General features: G+C 43.7%; 1 protein-coding gene across 3 annotated transcripts in view; it reads left to right on the top strand.

Annotated features, from left to right (window-relative positions):
- The window catches only part of arhgef7a (Rho guanine nucleotide exchange factor (GEF) 7a), a 37,206-nt gene extending 33,482 nt beyond the window's left edge, over positions 1 to 3,724 (top strand). For all 3 annotated transcript variants that reach the window (XM_039014097.1, XM_039014098.1, XM_039014096.1), the window contains 3 exons: positions 2,101 to 2,203; positions 2,880 to 2,934; positions 3,087 to 3,724. In XM_039014097.1, coding sequence (XP_038870025.1) covers positions 2,101 to 2,203; positions 2,880 to 2,934; positions 3,087 to 3,209 — 281 coding nt within the window. In that variant the 3' untranslated portion in view covers positions 3,210 to 3,724. The remainder of the gene's footprint in view (positions 1 to 2,100; positions 2,204 to 2,879; positions 2,935 to 3,086) is intronic.
- Positions 3,725 to 24,190: the final 20,466 nt, after the last annotated feature.

Raw genomic sequence — 24,190 nt, 5'->3', positions numbered from 1 at the left:
AGACCGAGCGTCAGACTTGAGTATTTAGTATTTAGAGTTTGTATCAACAAATCTACTGCCTACAAGCCAACATGGAAGTCTGTTTTTAGAAACCCCAACGAATTAGTCAAGGTAACCATTGCTCATACTACTCAAAGGACGACGAAATTAGAGTTCTATGGATTAAATGAAACAGCCTCTGTGTTCTAGGACACAAATCTGTGTTTAAAACTCAACTGCAGGCAGCGTCCTGTAGGACCAGGTTATTCCTGATCACATGACCAGTAAAAACTCCAGTAAAAACTCCAGGCCCTAAGCAGAGGCTCACAGTCTTCAATGCCAGTGTCATCAAACCTGGCAGGTCCAGTCTCTGTGTCCCAAGTAGGAAACCTTTGTTTCAAACAACACCAATATCCTTTACCACATATCCTGCCTTGCTCTTCCATGCGCTAATAGATATTTTTGTGAGAAAGTATTTCCTGGTATCACATTACAAATCCCTATTTTACTGTCCACTTCATATCAGTCCTCTCTCCCCGCTGTTATTGTTACAATATATGGAATATACTGGTTTGTGTTATTTATATATTTATAAAAATTATTTGTTTATTGTCCTTAAATTATTTTGTATAACGTATGTGATTTTTAAATTATTTTATTTCACTGTGTATGTAAATGTTTACAACTGATTTGGTGAACTTAGTCGATCTCTCTCTCTCTCTCTCTCTCTCTCTCTCTCTCTCTCTCTCTCTCTCTCTCTCTCTCTCTCTCTCTCTCTCTCTCTCTCGATGAAATGGTATCACTAAAGTTTAGTTTACACTGGATATTGAGCGTGAGTTGTTGGGATACATTTTTGCACGATCTCTGTGGCAGAGCATTGAAACAGTTCTGTTTCTGTACCCCCCCCCCCCCCCCCCCCCCCCCCATTACTGGCCTACTACCCCCAGTGTGTGTGTGTATAACATTATACTGTATGGTGTGTCCTAGTTATCATGCTTGCCATAGATATGAAATGTGCCTGTACAGTACAGCTCATCCATTGTGTAAATCTACCATTTCAGTGTTCAGAAAGAGAAACCTAGTCTTGCTGGAGCAGTCATGTGTGATACTTATTCATCAAGACAGGTGGACATGAACAAAAAAATAATGGACAAGTGTCTCTTTTGTACATAGTGGATGCAAATGGAAGAAAATAAGAAGCCAAACAGTTGTTATATGAGTATTTGAGCTAAAAATAGGACTGTCCTCATATTTTGTGTTCTACTTTGTGACTGCGGTTTAAAAAAAAAAAAAAAAACGAAAACAGAGGGAGGGGGACTGCGATGTCCAACTGTGTCCTCTGTGCTTTCCAATGCTGTATATGACCTGTCCCACACCTGTGATCAAAATGTCTTACCTATTGACCTACCTACAAACGGCACCTACAGAGTATTTGTTATATATATACAGATTGACGTATATGACAAGAGTTCCCAAACGCTGTATCATTGAGTTTTGAATAAATCTGTCATTTGTTAGCTGTTGGTATTTTGGATGTTTTGTCAGAAGCACGCTTTATTTCACTGTGTTGGATGTCACTGTCAACAAGGCTCCAGGCTGAACCATTGGAACAGGAAATGTGAGAACAAAATGGTGTCTTTTCTCTCATGAATATACACTTGATGTTACCTTGTTGTTTTTGGTCTGCAACAGAGAGCGGTGTGGTGAGGTAAAACCAATGAGGGGTGAACGGATCAGGATGATCTGGATGTAGTTTGCCTCTCTTTTCTTCCTTCTGCTCTTCTTCTCCAACATGGCTCCTCTGCCTCCTCTGTCGTTGTGTCTCGTGGTTCTGTGTATGCCTAACTAACCCACAGCTTCTCCACCGTCTCCTGTGTTTGTGTCCTGTTGTGTCTATTTTGCTTCCGATACCATGTAGCCGATCACAAATCAGCACCAATCAGGAACTCAATCACTTATGTTAGATAAACTGTGTGTAGACGTTGCCCTTGGCTTAAGCACAGATCTAGGATCAGGTTACAGAGTTAGGATCCCACAATTCTAACCTCAGCCATTAGGGGTTGGAAGTCCAAACTGACCTTGGATCAGCATATCTAGCGTGTTGTGTTGTGTTTGGAACAGGGGCGATGCGGAGGGACACAGGGCTGCAAGTCATCATCCCTGGAGAGGAGAAGATCATTGTGGAGGAGACCACGAGCAACGGACAGACTGTAGTCGGAGAGAAGTAAGACCTCCACCTTCCGTCCTCCTTCTCTTCTCCCCCTTGTTCTTCCTCCTCCTAATCCCTACTTCCTCTCCCACACTTCCTCCCCTCCTCTTCATTTTGGTCAGGGATGAGTATCTTGGTAACCCCTGACAGTTTCTGTCGTCATGTGCTGGAAGAAATTCCCAAATGAAAGTGGGATAGTGTTTTCATAAGAATGCTTCCGTTTCTGAACGAATAAGTACTAGTTAGTATGTAGACTAGTGCAGTACTGTCTGCATACATACAGTGTCTTCAGAAAATATTCAGACCCCTTGACTTTTTCCACATTTTGTTACGTTACAGCCTTATTCTAAATTCTTAAATTGTTTTTTTTTCTTTACCCATAACGACAAAGGAAAAACAGATTTTTAGACATCGAGACATCGAGTCTCATAGCAAAAGGTCTGAATACTTATTGAAATACTGTATTTAAAAAAAAAAAATTTATGTAATGAATTTGACTGTTTTCGCTTTGTCATTATGGGGTATTGTGTGTAGATTGCTAAAAAAGTACATATTTGATACGTTACAGCCTTATTCTAAAATGTACCAAAATGTGGAAAAAGTCAAGGGGTCTAAATACTTTCCGAAGACCCTGTATATAGTCATGTATTTGCCTTGTAGGATGGTATTAACCATGTGTGTTGTGTTGAAGGAGCCTCGAGGATGTAGTGTACGCCCTGAGGGACGAGGTACAGGAGCTCAAACAGGTGAATGTCCGCTCTGTGTCACCATCCCACTGGCTTATAACGGGCATATGACAGCTCATGACCGCTTACGACACCTGACATAACACTGTTATGACGGATGAAGTAGTAAAACTACAACCGAATGCTTGCACTCACCTTTGACCCCTCAACAGGACAATAAGAAGATGAAGAGGTCACTGGAGGAGGAGCAGAGGGCACGGAAAGATCTGGAGAAAGTGGTCAGGAGGGTCTTAAAGACTATGAACGACCCCACCTGGGACGAGACTAACTTATGAGGTGTGTGTGTGCATATGAGATGGTGTGAGAGTGAATTGTGTGTGTGTGTGTGTGTGTGGGGGGGGGGTAGTGTGTGATGGAGAAACGTGTGTGAGTGTGAATGACTGTTTGCTTTCGGAAACATGGTTGTGTGTGTGTGTGTGTGTGTGTAGAACTAGGACCCTGAGTTTTCCCCGGTCAGGTCACATGGCTAGGAAAAAGTTGTGGCTCCACCTATAACAATGAGGAACGTCTGTGGATCTCTCCCTAAACCAACATGGACCTGGAGTCTTCCCTCTCTCCCTCCCTCCGTCTCTGTTTACAAATGATACTCAGCAAAGCATTACAGCTCTAATGGTACTGTACAAAAACAACTCCTCATTCACCTCTTCTCTACTGTTATTTAATTACTATGAAATCTATCCATTTGAATGTCTTATATTTCCATTGTCTTGTGGTCTTCTGTGTAAGGACTTGTAGCGGCCTGCCTTGTGGTTGGGCCTTGTGTTGTCATTGACCGGTGGGTCAGAAGGGATTTGTACAGAAATGGACTGGCTGGTGTTGGTACTGACTGGTATTGGTACCTTCTGGCATTGGTACTGACTGGTATTGATATTGGTACTGACTGGTATTTATATTGGTATTGGTACTGACTGGTATTGATATTGGTACTGACTGGTATTGATATTGGTACTGACTGGTATTGATAATGATATTGGTACTGACTGGTATTTATATTGGTATTGGTACTGACTGGTATTGATATTGATATTGGTACTGACTGGTATTGGTATTGGTACTGACTGGTATTGATAATGATATTGGTACTGACTGGTATTGATATTGGTATTGGTACTGATTGGTATTTATATTGGTATTGGTACTGACTGGTATTGATATTGATATTGGTACTGACTGGTATTTATATTGGTATTGGTACTGACTGGTATTTATATTGGTATTGGTACTGACTGGTATTGATATTGTTACTGACTGGTATTGATATTGATATTGCTACTGACTGGTATTGATATTGGTACTGACTGGTATTGGTATTGGTACTGACTGGTATTGGTATTGGTACTGACTGGTATTGGTATTGGTACTGACTGGTATTGGTATTGGTACTGACTGGTATTGATATTGGTATTGGTACTGACTGGTATTGGTATTGATATTGGTACTGACTGGTATTGATATTGGTATTGGTACTGACTGGTATTGGTATTGATATTGGTACTGACTGGTATTGGTATTGGTACTGACTGGTATTGGTATTGGTACTGACTGGTATTGGTATTGGTACTGACTGGTATTGATATTGGTATTGGTACTGGCTGGTATTGATATTGATATTGGTACTGACTGGTATTGATATTGGTACTGACTGGTATTGGTACTGACTGGTATTGGTATTGGTACTGACTGGTATTGGTATTGGTATTGGTACTGACTGGTATTGGTATTGGTACTGGCTGGTATTGATATTGATATTGGTACTGACTGGTATTTATATTGGTATTGGTACTGACTGATATTTATATTGGTATTGGTACTGACTGGTATTGATATTGGTACTGACTGGTATTGATATTGATATTGCTACTGACTGGTATTGATATTGGTACTGACTGGTATTGGTATTGGTACTGACTGGTATTGGTATTGGTACTGACTGGTATTGATATTGGTATTGGTACTGACTGGTATTGATAATGATATTGGTAGTGACTGGTATTTATATTGGTATTGGTACTGACTGGTATTGATATTGGTATTGGCACTGACTGTTATTGATATTGATATTGGTACTGACTGGTATTGATATTGGTATTGGTACTGACTGGTATTGATATTGGTACTGAATGGTATTGATATTGGTACTGACTGGTATTGGTACCTTCTGGTATTGGTACTGCCTGTTATTGATATTGATATTGATACCGGCTGGTATTGATATTGGTACTGACTGGTATTGATATTGATATTGGTACTGGCTGGTATTGATATTGGTATTGACTGGTATTGATATTGGTATTGGTACTGACTGGTATTGGTATTGGTACTGACTGGTATTGATATTGGTATTGGTACTGACTGGTATTGGTACTGGCTGGTATTGATATTGATATTGGTACTGACTGGTATTGATATTGGTATTAATACTGGCTGGTATTGATATTGGTATTAATACTGGCTGGTATTGGTACTGACTGGTATTGGTACTAACTGGTATTGATATTGGTATTAATACTGGCTGGTATTGATATTGGTATTAATACTGGCTGGTATTGGTACTGACTGGTATTGGTACTAACTGGTATTGATATTGGTATTAATACTGGCTGGTATTGATATTGGTATTAATACTGGCTGGTATTGGTACTGACTGGTACTGGTACGCTTTGATGTAAATATGAACATTGCTGAGGTATGAAATAAAATGTGTTTTTAGCGACTCCAAACCTCGTCCTTGTACTGCAGAAAGACTGATGATGACGATGATGATGATGAATGTAATTTACGTAGCGCTTTCCAGGTGCTCAAAGCACTTTACATTCATACCTCATGTACCACCAATGTGCAACACCCACCTAGGTGATGCCACGCTAGCCGCTCTGCAGCAGAAAGCTCACCGTACATCCGCTACTATCCGTCTGTGTACTGTATCTCTAACTAGTGTCAGTGTCTCATAGCCTCTCTGTCACCCAGCTTATCATGAGTCACCAAGCAGGTAATGAACCAGGGTGATGCTTCAGGACCACATGTAGTATGCATGCATCCCAAGTGGCACTCTGGGCTCTAGTCAAAAGTAGTGCACTATAAAAGGAATAGGGTGCCATTTGAGACGTAATCTTCTCTGATAAACACAAGCTAACATGTCCGAGTACAGGCTGGGTGCTAGGGGCCTCTAGGAGATCTGATCATGTTCTGTAGGGGGGCTGTAGTCTGCCTGAAAGGTAAGGATGACATTTGAAAGGGGAGATCAGGACATGACATTCTACAGGTATTTATGAGGCAACGTGATATGAAGGCTTGGGAGCAGGATGATAACAACAACCAGGATGGTGATCCAAAGGAAGGGAGGTTGGTTCTCTCTCTCTCTCTCACACACACACACACACACACACACACACACACACACACACACACACACACACACACACACACACACACACACACACACACACACACACACACACACACACACACTGCCAACAATTTAAGCAGGGAAGCATGGGGTGATGAAGATATCTTCTCCTTTCTCTCACTCCTTTGGCAAGTAAGTTGTGTGTGTGATTATATCCCACCTTATCGATGTGACAAGCCTATCAAAGACCTTTGTGTGGTCTGACTCTCCTGCTTTGGTTTCTAAAGGAAAAGGCTCTAATTCTGCTGGTGTCGCCTCAAAGGCTCAAATGTCATCCTTTATCAACGTACCGCCATCACCTTGTTCCCTGATTGGTACTGGCTAAAGTCACACTTTGTCTTCTGTTTAACTATACCTGCATAAATACAAAGGAACATAAAACCTAGATCTAACACTCAGATTGATGCTAGCCAGGACAGGTTTACTTTCTATTCTACACTGAGCAAAAATATAAACGCAAACGGCAAAAATTTCAGAGTTACAGTTCATATAAGGAAATCAGTCAATTGAAATAAATGAATTAGGCCCTAATCTATGGATTTCACATGATTAGGAATACAGATATACATCTGTTGATGGCAGATACCATAAAAAAAAGGTAAGGGCGTGGATCAGAAAACCAGTCAGTATCTGGTGCGACCACCATTTGCCTACGGCAGCACAACACATCTCCTTCGCATAGAGTTGATCGGGCTGTTGATTGTGGCCTTCGGAATGCTGTCCGTCTCCTCTTCAATGGCTGTATGAAGTTGCTGGATATTGGCGGGAACTGGAACACACTGTCGTACACGTCGATCCATAGCATCCCAAACATGCTCAATAGGTGACATGTCTGAGTATGCAGGCCATGGAAGATCTAAGACATTTTCAGCTTCCAGGAATTCTGTAAAGATCCTTGCGACATGGGGCCGTGGATTATCATTCTGAAACATGAGGTGATGGCGGTGGATGAATGGCACGACAATGGACCTCAGGATCTCGTCAAGGTATCTCTGTGCGTTCAGATTGTCGTTAATTAAATGCAATTGTGTTCGTTGTACATAGCTTATACCTGCCTGCCCATACCATAACCCATCTGCCACCATGGGGCACTCTGTTCACAACATTGACATCAGCAACCCGCTCGCCCACACGCCACCATACACACTGTCTGCCATCTGCCCGGTACAGTTGTAACCGGGATTCATCCGTGAAGAGCACACTTCTCCAGCGTTCCATCGATGGTGAGCATTTGCCAACTGACGTCGGTTACGATGTCTAACTGCAGTCAGGTCAAGACTCTGGTGAGCACGCAGATGAGCTTCCCTGAGACGGTTTCTGACAGTTTGTGCAGAAATTCTTTGGTTGTGCAAACCCATAGTTCTATCAGCTGTTCGGGTGGCTGGTCACACTGGTGAAGAACCCGGATGTGGAGGTCCTGGGCTGGCGGTCTGCGTTTGTGAGGCTGGTTGGACATACTGCCAAATTCTCTAAAATGACATTGGAGGCAGTTTATGGTAGAGAAATGGACATTAACTTATCTGGCAACAGCTCTGGTGGACGTTCCTGCAGTCAGCATGCCAATTGCACGCTCCCTCAAAACTTGATACATCTGTGACATTGTGTTCTGTGACAAAATTGCACATTTTAAAGTGGCCTTTTATTGTCCCAGTACAAGGTGCACCTGTGTATTGATGATGCTGTTTAATCAGCTTCTTGATATGCCACACCTGTCAGGTGGATGGATTATCTTGGCAAAGGAGAAATGCTCACTAACAGGGATGTAAACAAATTTGTGCATAACATTTGAGAGAAATAAGCTTTATGTGCGTATGAAGAATTTCGGGGATCTTTTATTTCAGCTCACTTTACATGTTGAATTTATATTTTTGTTCAGTGTATTTACAGTTTACACATTGGAAGAAACTGTGAAGAAGAAATTGTCTTAGTCCCATTGTTCATCTTTGACCTGGCATAGTCCTCTCTCTCTCTCACTCCTTTCTTTCTCATTTTCTTTATTTTTCTCCTTTCTTTCTTTCTTTCTTTCTTTCTTTCTTTCTTTCTTTTTTTCTGTTTCCCTCTGCTTTCTTAGAGAGAGAGTGACAGCTTGTCACTGACAGGGCCACAATGTGCCCTTGACTATTGTAGAGTTCTGTTAAAGCATCAAGGTGTCTCTCGCTCGCTCGCGTCTTCTTTCTTTTTCTCTATTTTCAAAGCTGTAAATCAATCAGCTGTGGGAACACACACACTTTCCTCTCCTCTCTGTCTATTCAACGGCCAGTGATCATTTAGAGTTGACATGTATTGTGAAGAACTGAGCTGCTCTTTCTTATTCTCTCCTCCTTTCTCTTTCAACTGTCTGTCATTCATGTCCAGGCCAATATACACACACCAAAAAGAAGAAAGCGAAGAAACGGAAGGATAAATTGATGGATGGAAGGATAAGCGAAAGACACTATCCTTCTCTTTAAAGGTTTGTTATTGTACAGGAGACTGTCTTCTCTTCCCAGTCATTTCTACTCTGTGTTTTTTAGTCTGAAAGCCCATCCACGAGCTCCCTTTGTCAAGGAAAGCAATAAGGCCCCATTGAATGGCTCTGAATGGGGCCTGCCATCCTTAGAGGCTGCGGCCAGTCCACTTCTATTCTTTAGCCTCCTATCTAATTGGAGCTGAAATGAAATGGAGGTTTCTTTATGAAAATAGCCTTTGTTTGGCCTGCAGCGCTGGTAATTCATAAACAATAAGCTGGGAGGCCATTGTGGGGATAATAATACATGCAGTCTGCTGGAGACGCAGCGAAGGCAGCAGAACACTGGTGGAGAGTATATAAGGATAGGAAGAGAAGAAGAGCAATGGGAAAGAGATGGCAGAGAAATTCTAGGAGTGACATGAAATATGGGGAAAGGAGTGACAGGTGAAGATGGGGACAGAGAGAGGGATGGGCAGTGAGTGAGTGCCTCTGGGCAGACATTGACTCAGTCAGGAGTTGAGAGGAGAGAGGACTGAAAGATTTTTGGGAAATGCAGTAGGATAACGGTGCAGTACTAGATGATATAAAGTGTGGAGCAGAGAGAGGAAATGGGGAAGACGGTGTGTGGCTGGATTAGAGGAGGAGGGTGGAGGAGTCGGCATAACAGAAGGACAGATTTGACTCAGAAAGCTCAATGGATTACAGATTTGTGAGCTGGTGGTTTGTCACTACTTGCTGGCAGTTACATTCTCTCTCTGCCTCTCTCTCTATGCCATTTCTCTCTCTCTCCAGCTCAACTTTAGGGCAGAGTAAGCTCTGTGGCTGAGTGTAGTCTGTCAGAGCAAACTGAGAGGGCAAAAGGGAGAGGCAGGAGAGCTGATGAGGTGCTTGTAACTGGACCTGCTTCTCCTTGCTTTGGAATGTGACTCCCTCAATTCAAGAAGCTTCAATGACTCAATCACTGATGGGATACTTCTCTCACTAAGAATATCAGGTGGAATTAAATCTGACAAAGACTCTTTGATTGAAATGGGAGTGCAGCAATGGGAGCGGAGCATCCAAATTCTCCAGGTATGTCTCTATTTCCCCCATGGTATTTAGTGTTCCCTGCACCTGGGGATGTGCTTTCAGTTTATTAGATCTGCGTACTTTAGTTACAGAGAATTTTCACTCTACCTTTTCTCCCTGGATGCAGAGAGGAGAAGAGTCTTTTTGAAAGTGTTGTGCAGCTGAAAGAAATAGAGCGACACCAGTGACTTTACCTTTCATTACTGGAGGAGAGGAGAGGAGAGGAGAGGAGAGGAGAGGAGAGGAGAGGAGAGGAGAGGAGAGGAGAGGAGAGGAACATATTGCGGTCCAGAATAAAGAGTCTCTAAGGGTTCTACCTGTAAGTGACATGTGACATCTGAGTATGTCTTTAAACAGCTAGTGTGTGTGTGATGAAGTTAGATCAAATGTTATCTTATCTGCATTTGTACATGTCACATCCTAATGGTTATGATTAGGACTTGAGGGTGCACCGATCCTAGATTTGTATCTGAAGCCATTCATGTAGTAACACTGATATCTTGGCACTAGATGGCAGTGTTGGTCAATAAATTAAATCCATAGGATTCAATATAAAACCTTCTCCGAGTGTAGAATGAGTGTTGTAAATTCAACCACTAGGTGGCAATCAAACCACACAAATATCCTGTTGGTGCCTCCTTGCTACATAGCGTGTGTGTTTATTTGAACGCAGCTGACTGCTTAGTAGCAGTCAGTAGGAATGGTTGGCAGGTTTGAAAATGTGTGTTTGTGCCTAGAAGCATGTGTGCGTGACAGCGGTCAGTAGAAGTGGTTGGCACAGGGAGGTTGGTAATCAGGCAGTGGGCAAACGGGGTGGCAGCAGTCCGAGACGTTTGTGGGAGATTATCCCAAAATTATCCCTAGAATTATCCCCAGAATAACAGCCGGAGAGAGAGGCCTTGTCCGTGGATGGGGATGGAGGGAGGAGGGGGTGAGAGAGGGAAAGTCAGATGGAGGGGTGTGTGTGTGTGTGTGTGTGTGTGTGTGTGTGTGTGTGTGTGTGTGTGTGTGTGTGTGTGTGTGTGTGTGTGTGTGTGTGTGTGTGTGTGTAATGAGCCTGGCAGTGTTGGTACATTGGAGTAATGAACCATGTTAATCCAAACCAAACAGCAATTAGCAGCAGATTTGACTAACACTGGAGATACAGTTAGACTCTCATAAAGGGATAGAGCACCCAAGCTACCTGTGTGTGTGGTTGTGTTTGGTTGTGCGTGTTTGTGTGTGTTGAATATAATATGTGAGCCACAAACACTGACCTGTTTACTGAACACTTACAGAACACTTATCATGGAGTTGTTATATTCCACTTATCCCTCCAAGAAGGCCTCCAACACACACACAACAGGAGGCTGGTGAGGGGAGGACGGCTCATAATAATGTCTGGAACGGCGCAAATGGAATGGCATCAAACACCTGGAAACCATCTATTTGGTCCATTTGATTCCATTCCACCTATTCCGCTCCAGCCATTACTACAAGCCCATCCTCCCCAATTAAGGTGCCACCAACCTCCTGTGACACATCCACACACATGTACACACACACACCCCCTAGCTGAGAATACTAAATGTGTTCTCTATTCATGTCATAAACGTCTCTCCAACAGTGTAAGCTGTAGTTACCGGGTTACGGTGTGTGTATGTGTGTATTCATCTCTTCTGTGTGTGGTTGAGTGCATGCTGTCCATGTGAACCCCAGTGTGGGATAATTTGGGCACTTGTACCCCTATGGTTCTACCACCCCCACCCTCTTCCACACGCACCCCACCTTTTAGTACACACAGTCCCATTTTCATGCCTACAAAATCCTCCTAACAACTATGTTTGCAGCACAATTAGAGTGGGGGGGGGGGGGGGTAGAGGGAGAGAGGAGAAAACAGTGGAGGGGAAGAATGACAAACCTGTGAGAAGTGTATTATAATTAGAGACAGAAAAAGATTGTCTAGAGCGAGTGGGGTAGTGATGGATGGAGACAGAGGGAGGGAAGGAGGGAGGGCGCAGAGGGTTAAGTGGACCTTTCTGGGTGCTGTGACTTTCTGCAGGTCCTTCCTCTTTCCTGGCCTGCTCTTCATAAGGGGAGTGAGGTTGGGAGGGAGGGATGGCTGGAGAGAGGGATGTAGGGAAGGAGAGGCTAAACTGTCTGGGTCAAAGTGAGAGAGGAGACGAGGATAGTTCACCTAAAACCCCTGGCTTACTGAGCACAATGGAGGCAAGACACCACACACACACACAGATACACACACACTGCGGCAGGGTTATGGCAACGTCCCAGCGGGCTATGAACTTCCCTGAAGGCGTTGCCATGGAGATGCCGTGAGTCGCTGACCCCCAGCACCTTGTTTCCCGCCGCTGGCTCATTGAAAGACTTGATTGACAGGTGTCCAAATGTCAGACACACAGACAGACCCGGGTCCAGCCAATATATTGTACACATACACTTACTAGGTGTGTGCGCGTGTGTGTGCGCATGTTTAAAAAGCTCCTACCTTATTGTGAACCATTTTTCTGCATGGAAGTCAGTGAGGCCGTGACGTTACATTACAGTACTATAATTATAGTAATTCAACATAATGGAGACCCCTGCACCTACACACACAGGAACATTACATTTTGTATGAATTAGACCAATAGAGTAGGGAAGGGCAGCAGAATAGAATAAGAATTTAATTTAGCCCCACATTCCAATTCCAACTAGAATTGACCCAGTACCTTATTGTACCTGCATGGACAGTATTCATCTTGCGAGGTATTGGCAGTGGCACAAAAGACCGGCCTTTTTGTTTGTGTGTGTGTGTGCTCCTTTGTGTCGCCCCCCCCATTCTCTTTTACCATCCTCACTCTTCTCTCTCTTATCTCCATTAGTGCCAAACCCCTCCATGTCCTATTGACAGGACACACATAGAGGTGTGTGTGTGTTATCGGGGGTGACGTGAGTGAGATCTGCTGAGTTAGTGATCCGGGACGATAATATTGTTAGCTTGTGTGTGTGCGTGCGTGCGCGTGTGTGGTTTACTAAAGTGCTAACTCCTCTTTTTTCCCCAAGATTTTGTATGTAGATTTTTTTGTAGAGAACATTATTTATAATAAATATGACATTGAAATTTACTGTACATAAATGGCTCCTCTTGAACACCCACTCCTTGCCATCATTACGGCCAGCTAACGCCAGCCATTCAGAAAAAACAGACCCTGCAATTTGCGTTGACATTTGAATGATAGTCAGGTTGTGTTTGTCAGGGGTGTTTGTATTCTCAGTGGATGTAGCAAATATGTGTTAAGAGTGGCTGGAGAGACAGTGGGTGTGGATCTCACTCTCTGCCTCTCAATTCAACTCAAAGGGCCTTATTGGCATGGGAAACATGTTTACATTGCCAAAGCAAGTGAAGTAGATAATTAACAAAATGGAAATAAATCATCAAAAATGAACAGTAAACATTATGCTCACAAAGGTTTCAAAATAATAGAGACATTTCAAATGTTATATTATAGCTATGTACAGTGTTGTAACAATGTGCAAACAGTTGTAGTACGAAAGGGAAAATAAATAGACAGATAAATAGAGTTTGGATTCACAATGGTGTTTGTGCTTCACTGGTTGCCCATTTCTTGTGGCAACAGGTCACAAATCTTGCTGCTGTGATGGCACACTGTGGTATTTCACCTAATAGATATAGGAGTTTATCAAATTCTTTGTGGGTCTGTATAATCTGAAATGTGTCATGAATTTGTCAGGAGGTTAGGAAGTGCAGCTCAGTTTCCACCTCATTTTGTGGGAAGTGTGCACATAGCCTGTCTTCTCTTGAGAGACAGTTCTGCCTACGGCGGCCTCTCTCAATAGCAAAGCTATTCTCACTGAGTCTGTATATAGTCGAAGTGTTCCTTAATTGTTGGTCAGTCACAGTGGTAGGTATTCTGCCACTGTGTACTCTCTGTTTAGGACCAAATAGCATTCCATTTTTTGGTTAGTTCTTTCCAATGTGTCAAGTACTGTGAATGTGTCATTGATTGGTAAGATCTGGCTAATCACCACGACTCATAAACTCACCAGCTGTATAATGTCAGCTGGCCCTTCTACACTACACACCTCTCATTTTTCTCTCTCGCTCACTCTCTCGCTCTCTCTCTCTCGCTCTCTCTCTGTCTCTATCTCTCTCTGTCTCTCGCTCCTTCACTCTCTGGTTAAAAGAGTAATTGCATTGTTGTTTACTACAAACGGCTTCACAGTAAGCAACACGTGTGCATACACACACACACACACACACACACACACACACACACACACACACACACACACACACACACACACACACACACACACACACACCTACACACACTAATATTTGGGTAGTACTGGTCATGTGTTTAAGTGAGCTCTCCTCTTGTCCTCCTCTCAGCTAGAAGTGCTGCTCGCTCCCAGCGCTCACTGAGAGAGAAATGTACCCTATGGGTGACCCTAGCCAAGTGTATGTATGTGATGACTAAAATGCCCTCTCCAATGAGCAACTCTCACACTCATGTAATATTTCACATCCCTGTTCCAACTGTTGTATTGTAGTAGTAGTAGTGGTAGTAGTAGTAGTAGTGGTAACACTCTTTGGATAGTTCATCTGGAGATGCTACAAGACTACCAGTAACATTTCAACTAACTACTTACCCTAACCCTTACCCTAACCCTTACCCTAACCCTAACCCTTACCCTAATCCTTATCCTAACCCTTACCCTAATCCTTATCCTAACCCTTACCCTAATCCTTATCCTAATCCTTATCCTAATCCTTATCCTAACCCTTATTCTAAACTTAACCCTAACCCTTACCCTAACCCTAACCCTTACCCTAATCCTAACCCTTACCCTAACCCTTACCCTAATCCTTATCCTAACCCTTACCCTAATCCTTATCCTAACCCTTACCCTAACCCTTACCCTAACCCTAACCCTTACCCTAATCCTTATCCTAACCCTTACCCTTACCCTAATCCTTATCCTAACCCTTACCCTAACCCTTACCCTAATCCTTATCCTAACCTTTACCCTAACCCTTACCCTAATCCTTATCCTAACCCTTACCCTAATCCTTATCCTAACCCTTACCCTAACCCTTACCCTAATCCTTATCCTAACCCTTACCCTAATCCTTATCCTAACCCTTACCCTTATCCTAATCCTTATCCTAACCCTTATTCTAAACTTAACCCTAACCCTAACTACTTACCCTAACCCTTACCCTAACCCTTATCCTAACCCTTATCCTAACCCTTATTCTACACTTAACCCTAACCCTAACCCTTACCCTAACCCTTATCCTAACCCTTATTCTAAACTTAACCCTAACCCTAACCTTTAACAAGCAGTTGCTTATCAACAGATAGTTTGTTGATAGTATGACCATCTGTAAAGCCTCTACAGATGGAAAATCCAAATAAAGTGTGACCATTTGATTTGTTTTTATTTATATCCCCAAAATGCCTAAATATATTTTTAATTCTGCAAATATTGACACATCTGTATGTTTAAATCATATTTCAAATGTATAAAATGTATAATCTAATAATAATACTGTAGGTCTAATGTAATGCAGATTTGAACCACAAGTGTGTTAAAACATGCAGTTTCTGGTCTGAGATGTTGGTGGCGCTGTTGCTATGTGGTGGAGCCTGTTGGGCCCATACAGCACAGCATTACATTAGGCTGCATTATCTAAACACTCAACAAACTTAAATTAAATTTGTGAGTTTTTCCCCCGTCCAGATTCTGTCGTGTGATTGGTCCGTAGTGGGATCCCATTCTCTCCTTATTGTTAGTGCAGATGTGGCGGTATCCATTGGTCCTCATCCACTCACAAATTGAATCAGAATCAATTTGACCTTTTAAGAAAATATACGCAGCATGCTCTTCACCAGATATGTATGAGTGTATGCATGCAGAGAGAGAGAGAGAGTGTGTGTGTGTGTGTGTGTGTGTGTGTGTGTGTGTGTGTGTGTGTGTGTGTGTGTGTGTGTGTGTGTGTGTGTGTGTGTGTGTGTGTGTGTGTGTGTGTGTGTGTGTGTGTGTGTGCGCGAGAGAGAGAGAGCTTGCTCTGAAGTGGAAGGCAGCGTCTCCATGTTAAGCCAGGAATAGACCAATTAGTGTGTATTGGGGTTAGCAACAGAGCAGGCAGCCATGTGAATGTGTCATTGATTGGTAAGATCTGGCTAATCACCACGACTCATAAACTCACCAGCTTTATAATGTCAGCTGGGCCTTCTACACTACACACCTCATTTTTTACTCTCTCACTCCATTCATTCATTCCTTCCTTTCTGTTTATTTTCCCATCTGTCTCCTCAGTCTTCTCTCTCTTCCTTCCCTTCTTTTCATTTCGATCCCCTCTTCTCTATTTCTTCCTTCCTTTCGTCGTCTCTCTTTTTCGTCTTCTATGATGAGTTGAGATGCAGCAGGAGAAGGAAACACAAGCCCATGATGATGACTTCCTCCGTTACACTAAAGTAGTTAACATTGCCACATTGAAGGAGTGTCAAAAAGGAGATGGAGAGAAAGTGGTGTGTGTGTATTTATGTTTGTGGAAGTTAATGTTTATCATATATTGCGATGTGCATATTCTTCCATCTAGCTTCACTCATAAGAAGTCCTCATCCTAAACAGCTGTGATAGAAGCCATGATGATAGGAACAGAGTGAGGGAACAGGGAAGCTAACCTACAGCTGAGTACTGGCTCACGGCACCTCCTCATTGGTCATTTATTTCTCCTTCTCCCTCTCCTCCCTTTTAAACGCAAATCAAATTAGTGGGCCTGAACCTCTCTGTGGTGTAATAGGTATTAGTTATCATATTAATTAGCATCAGATTGACAGCATGGCAGACAGCTGGGGGCACGTGTGTGTGTGTGTGTGTGTGTGTGTGTGTGTGTGTGTGTGTGTGTGTGTGTGTGTGTGTGTGTGTGTGTGTGTGTGTGTGTGTGTGTGTGTGTGTGTGTGTGTGTGTGTGTGTGTGAGAGAGGTGAGGGGAGTTACAGGGCAGACACACCAGTATTTGATTTGTTGTGTTGCTAATGTGACACTGATTATACAGGTCATGGTAAAACAAAGCTGTGCCTCGGCTATGCTAATACAGACGCTGAGATGGCGAGGTTGTCACACGCACTGTTAAGGACACGCATACACACACAACAAACCAAACAAACACGGGGAGAGCTTTTTTATTTTAAGTGAAAAACTGTTGCCATGGAGAGGAGAGGTTAGGGTATTTGACCTATCTTATAATGCTGCCTCTTGTCCCCAGAGCTGTAATTTCATGAGAAAATGTGTGTGTTCCAAGAGAATTTATTGATCTCTATGTTTATGAGCAGATAAATGCAGTAGTGATGGTTGAGGTGGAGGGTTATTTGGATGTGCTCAATCCATTGTGTTTATCTAGTCTGCTGTTGATGCGGGGAGAACTGGGGCTCTTTCTCTCTCAGCGGGGCATCTTTTTTGTCTGGGTTGTGTGTGTGTGTGTGTGTGTGTGTGTATGTGTGTCTTTGTGTGTGTCTGTTGTGGGCAAGGCTTGAGCAAGGTGCAATAGGCAGTCTGCAGTATAAAGAGGTGTGCGTGATCAGACTGAATCTTTCAGACTTGCTATATACTGAACTCAACATAACCCTGGTTAGCGTTCTGAGGTAGGGCTACTTGCTACCGTATATACTGAACTCAATACTACCCTGTTAACATTCTGAGGTAGGGCTACATGGTATATACTGAACTCAACATAACCCTGGTTAGCGTTCTGAGGTAGGGCTACTTGCTACCGTATATACTGAACTCAATACTACCCTATTAACATTCTGAGGTAGGGCTACATGGTATATACTGAACTCAATACTACCCTGTTAACATTCTGAGGTAGGGCTACATGGTATATACTGAACTCAATACTACCCTGTTAACATTCTGAGATAGGGCTACATGGTATATACTGAACTCAATACTACCCTGTTAACATTCTGAGATAGGGCTACATGGTATATACTGAACTCAATACTACCCTGTTAACATTCTGAGATAGGGCTACATGGTATATACTGAACTCAATACTACCCTGTTAACATTCTGAGATAGGGCTACATGGTATATACTGAACTCAATACTACCCTGTTAACATTCTGAGATAGGGCTACATGGTATATACTGAACTCAATACTACCCTGTTAACATTCTGAGATAGGGCTACATGGTATATACTGAACTCAACACAGCCCTGGTTAGTGTTCTGAGGTAGGGCTATAGTGTGAAGCAGTGGCGATTTTATCATGTAAATCTTGGTGGGGCAAAAAAGAAACATGTTTTGATGCATGCCAGCAAAGCCACTACACAACACAACACTAAACAATACATTAATTGCACACTAGCGGTGACAAACGGTGCCCACAAACTGTTAGGGCCTACATAAAGCTGTCCCAACACCTTACCACCGCTACACGTGGCTATTAGCGGAGCCTTGTCTGGCAGCGAAACAGTTAATTCAGCCTCATTTATTGCCTTTTAAAAAAACATAGCTGATATGGCTGACTTGTTTAAACAAATGTGGTTTCTACTGACAATTGAGATGTACAAACTATGGCATAAGGGGACGACTGTCACGCCCTGACCTTAGTTTTCTATATTTTCTGTATTATTTTGGTCAGGTCAGGGTGTGACGAGGGTGGGTATGTGTGTGTTTATCTTGTCTAGGGTTTTTGTTTATCTATGGGGATTTTGTATGTCTAGGTAATGTAGGTTTATGGTGGCCTGAATTGGTTCCCAATCAGAGGCAGCTGTTTATCGTTGTCTCTGATTGGGGATCCTATTTAGGTTGCCATTTTCCATTTAGGTTTTGTGGGTAGTTATCTATGTGGAGTTGCATGTCAGCACTCGTTCTATTTAGCGTCACGGTCATTTTTGTTACTTTGTTAGTTTGTTCAGTGTTCTTCCGTTATTAAAAGAAGAATCTATTCATATCACGCTGCACCTTGGTCTCCTCAAACGACGGACGTGACAACGACGAGCGGATGAGGCAATCCGTAATTTCGATTTAGACATAAATGGTCGAGCTAGGATGGACGTAGTCAGTATAACTATTTGTTCTGCGCTTTTGAAATGTACAGCAACAGAATTCAGAACATGGGCCGTTCTTACTGTATTCTCCCTGTTCACCAAGTCAGAACCATAGGATAAATAAAGGGGGCATATAAGCAGACAATGAAAGCTCTTACGGTATTTAATGATTACATGTCTATAAAACAGGCTATAGGCTACATGTGCACCACCAAGTCAGAACAGTAGGCTAAATTATGAGGGGGAAAGGAACCAAATTATTAGGGTGAAGCACATGGGCTACTAACAGCTTACAACACAACATACACTTCGTATTACTTTCTTAGCTACGGTATACATATCTTCTTGGCAGATACAGTTGAAGTCGGAAGTTTACGTACACTTAGGTTGGAGTCATTAAAACTCGTTTTTCAACCACTCCACAAATTTCTTGTTAACAAACTGTAGTTTTGGCAAGTCGGTTAGGACATCTACTTTGTGCATGGCACAAGTCATTTTTTCCATTAAATGTTTACAGACAGATTATTTCACTTATAATTCACTGTATCACAATTCCAGTTGGTCAGAAGTTTACATACAATAAGTTGACTGGGAAAATTCCAGAAAATTATGTCATGGCTTTAGAAGCTTCTGATCGGCTAATTGACATAATTTGAGTCAATTGGAGGTGTACCTGTGGATGTATTTCAAGGCCTACCTTCAAACTCAGTGCCTCTTTGCTTGACATCATGGGAAAATCAAAAGAAATCTGCCAAGAACTCAGCAAAAAAAATTGTAGACCTCCACAAGTCTGGTTCATCCTTGGGAGCAATTTCCAAAAGCCTGAAGGTACCACGTTCATCTGTACAAACAATAGTACGCAAGTATTAACACCATGGGACCACATGGTACCGCTCAGGAAGGAGACGCGTTCTGTCTCCTAGAGATGAACATACTTTGGTTCGAAAAGTGCAAATCAATCCCAGAACAACAGCAAAGGATCTTGTGAAGATGCTGGAGGAAACAGGTACAAAATATCTATATCCACAGTAAAACAAGTCCTATATTGACATACCTTGAAAGGCCGCTCAGCAAGGAAGAAGCCACTGCTCCAAAACCGCCATAAAAAAGCCAGACTACGGTTTGCAACTGCATATGGGGACAGAGATCGTACTTTTTGGAGAAATGTCCTCTGGTCTGATGAAACACAAATAGAACTGTTTGGCCATAATGACCATTGTTATGTTTGGAGGAAAAAGGGGGAGGCTTGCAAGCCATAGAACACCATCCCAATCGTGAAGCACGGGGGTGGCAGCATCATGTTGTGGGGTTGCTTAGCTGCAGGAGGGACTGGTGCACTTCATAAAATAGATGGCATCATTAGGACGGAAAATTATGTGAATATATTGAAGCAACATCTCAAGACGTCAGTCAGGAAGTTAAAGTTTGGTCACAAATGGGTCTTCCAAATGGACAATGACCCCAAGCATACTTCCGAAGTTGTGGCAAAATGGCTTAAGGACAACAAAGTCAAGGTATTGGAGTGGCCATCAGAAAGCCCTGACCTCAATCCAATAGAAAATATGTGGGCAGAACTGAAAAAGCGTGTGTGTGCAAGGAGGCCTAGAAACCTGACCCAGTAACACCAGCTTTGTCAAGAGGAATGGGCCAAAATTCATCCAACTTATTGTGGGAAGCTTGTGGAAGGCTACCCAAAACGTTTGACCCAAGGTAAACAATTTAAAGGCAATGCTACCAAATACTAATTGAGTGTATGTAAACTTCTGTCCCACTGGGAATGTGATGAAAGAAATAAAAGCTGAAATAAATAATTCTCTCCACTATTATTCTGACATTTCACATTCTTAAAATAAAGTGGTGATCCTAACTGACCTAAGACAGGGAATTTTTACTAGGATTAAATGTCAGGAATTGTGAAAAACCAAGTTTAAATGTTTTTAAACTTCCGATTTCAACTGTATATGCATATATGCAGCAGCATACAAGACATTTTTGGACTCACCTTGTTGTGTTGTGCTCACCTGAACAGGAAGGTGGCGTGGTGGTCCTTAGTAGGCAAATTTTGTCATCAAAGTCTGGCATTCTCTGGATTTATGGTGCTTTCAAGACAACTGGGAACTTGGACAACAACAAGGTTGAATCATGATGTCAGTGATCTTCAGGTCGGAGCTCTAAAAAGTGGCCAGAATTCCCGAGTTTGAATTTCGAGTTTGATGACCTCAATCTATTTCACCAGTCAGGGGGCTCTTTTTTTTGTTCCCAGTTGTCCTGAACTCGCTGAAGTCTGAAATTTTCCAGTTGCGAGTTTCCAGTTGTTTTGAACACGGCAGAAATCCTGCTGGATTGACCGCATGAATGTTTATCCTTTTAAATTTGGAAAAGAGACCCTTAAACCCAGACTTGGACCACATATCCACTCCACTGAATAGCAGGCTAGTGATTGCTTTGCAACGCTTGCAGTTAGCCACTGATTCCTTCTAAAACACTCATTGTTGAATTTGCGATTTACAACTTGTTTTGTAATGTTTATGTCCGATGAGCACCGATATGTTTTAGGATTGAAAAGGATTTGCCAGTAGATTGTCGATGTGATTCATGATGATGACTGCTTGTCTAGCTTGCTAGTTAAGATTTAGAAAGTATGATGTTGACATGATCAGTCCAATCAAAGCTACGGTAGATATAACGTGACATTATTTTATCTGTGGCCTCTGGCAAATGACCTTGAGCTTTCTTGGATGGGCACTTCTAATGTAACTCTATGGCAGCACCCAAGGGACTTGAATTTTCTAGCTCTCCCCGTAGATTTTGCGTTGACGTTGTGTCCCCATGAGTGATAGAACACTGAGCCAATCACGGCGCAACTAGAGAACATTACAAACCCCTACGCTGCGTATTTTCCACTGGCTGCCCCACCACTACAGAAAGCACTGAGCTAGGCTGAAACACCTGGACTTTGGAGCTGCCTTACTCAAGAAAGCAAAAAAGAGACCATGTTTGTATGCGGCTTTATTAACTTAATGATTTTTTTTACATTGTTTGTGTCACACCCTGATCTGTTTCACCTATCTTTGTGCTTGTCTCCACCCCCCTCCATGTGTCGCCATCTTCCCCATTATCCCCTGTGCATTTATACCTGTGTTTTCTGTTTGTCTGTTGACAGTTCTTCTTGTCTCGTCAAGCCTACCAGCGTGTTTTTCATTCTCCTGTTTTCTTGAGCCCCTGTTTTATAGTTATCCCGGTTTTGATCATTCTGCCTGCCCTGACCCTGAGCCTGCCTGCCGTTCTGTACCTTTTTCCACTGCACTGGACTTACTGACTTCTGCCTGCCCCCGACCCTGAGCCTGCCTGCCGCTCTGAACCTCACGGACTCTGCCCTGGACTACTGACCCCTGCCTGCCCTTTACCTGTCCTTTGCCTGCCCCCTGTTTATATAACAAACGTCCGTTATTCAAGCTGTCTGCATCTGGGTCTTTTCCTGAGCCGTGAAAGTACAAATTGGCCATGACGGACACAGCAGACTCTGACCAGCTTCGCAGTGCCGCCTCCTCCCAAGGAGCCACCATTGGGAGGTATGAGGAGTTGTCGACTAGGCAGCCTACCACGACGGTAACCCCCTAGCCCCTCAGTAACCCAGCTGTCAGCAGCGCGTCTTTCCCGGCTTCCCGAGAACCCTGCTTACCTCCCCCGGAACGCTTCGCTGGAGAGTCGGAACCTGTCGGGCGTTTCTCTCTGTGTTCCCTCATCTTTGAGCTGCAGCCCTCCTCCTTCCCCTTGGGCTGCTTGAAGATACCTCATCACGCTGATGTCCTGGAGGGCTGTCCTGGAGGGAACAACAGTCTGCCGTGTGCTTCAGTTTGGAGGAGTTTGTGGCTGAGATGAAGGTTTTCAATTCTCCGTTGTCTGGGAGAGAGGCTGCCCGGAAGTTACTCCAGCTTCGGCAAGACTCCCGCGGGGTCGCAGACTATGCAGTGGATTTCCACACGTTGGCTGACGATAGTGCCTGGAACCCGGAATCCCTGTTCGACACGTTCCTGCGCGGATTATCGGAGGAAGATATGGACGAGCTCGCAGCCCGGGAGCTGCTGAGAGATCTTGACTCGCTCATTGCCATGACCATCCAGATCGATGTGCGGCTACAGGAACGCCTCCAAGGCATCCTGGAAGCCCCCGACTTCTACATGTCCAAGAGAATCCGAGGCTACCCAAGTTTCCCAGAGTGTCTCCGAAGTCTGCCGATTCGCCTCTTCCCGAGCCGATGCAACTAGGCAGAGCTAGGTTGTTTCCAAACTAATGTTTACGCAGGCTTAACACGAAGAGTTGCCTGTATTGCGGAACTATTGGTCATTTCATGTCTACCTGTCCACTAAAAGACCAGGCTCACCAGTAGGAGCGAGTACTTTGGTGGGCCATACGGAGAACATTCCTTCTCCCCTTACTCGCACCCCTCTCCATGCCATCCTGCCGTGGGGGAACCAGTCGAAATCTCTCTGGGTACTCATCGTTTCTGGGGCTGATGGGTTTTATGGACACCACCCTGGTGTCAGAACTGGGCATCCCCACTCAACCCCTCTCCATTCCCATGGACGTTAGAGCGCTGGACGAACGTTCTATAGGCAGAGTCACCCACAATACCACTCCCATCAACCTGTCGGTGTCAGGGAACCACAGCGAGGCTATACAGTTCATTCTGATTAAGTTTTCTCAGATTCCCGTGGTATTGGGTTTCTCTTGGCCATTCTGCCACGCCCATTGCCTGAAGTTGACGTAACCTGCCCTGGGACGTCTTCCTGTGGGCTCGGAAGTAACCTTTGACCTCTCCGCCGTTCCCGCGGAGGGCCAGGACCTCCAGGAGGTTTTCAGTAAGGTCAGAGCCACTTTGCTTCCTCCACCTTGACTATATGACTGCGGGATTGATCTTCTCCCGAGCACAACACCACCCCGGGACGACTGTATTTACTGTCATGTCCGGAAACCAAGGCTATGGAGACCTACATCGAGGACTCCCTGGCTGCAGGGTGTATCCGTACTTGTTCCTTCCCCACCGGCGCAAGGTTCTTCTTTGTGGAGAAGAGGGACAAAACCCTGTGCCCGTGCATCGACTACCGGGGCCTCGGTTAAGAACCGCTACCCGCTACCACTCATCGCCTCGGCCTTTGAGCCACTCCAGGGGGCCACCAATTACTCCAAGTTGGACCGGCGGAGCACCTACCATCTGGTGCGAATACGGGAAGGGGATGAGTGGAAGACAGTCTTCAACACAGC

The sequence above is a fragment of the Salvelinus namaycush genome, chromosome 19 (genome assembly GCF_016432855.1).
Source record: "Salvelinus namaycush isolate Seneca chromosome 19, SaNama_1.0, whole genome shotgun sequence".
NCBI lineage: Eukaryota > Metazoa > Chordata > Actinopteri > Salmoniformes > Salmonidae > Salvelinus > Salvelinus namaycush.
Note: the sequence above shows the minus strand (reverse complement) of the source record. Positions and strands in the feature narration are given on the sequence as shown.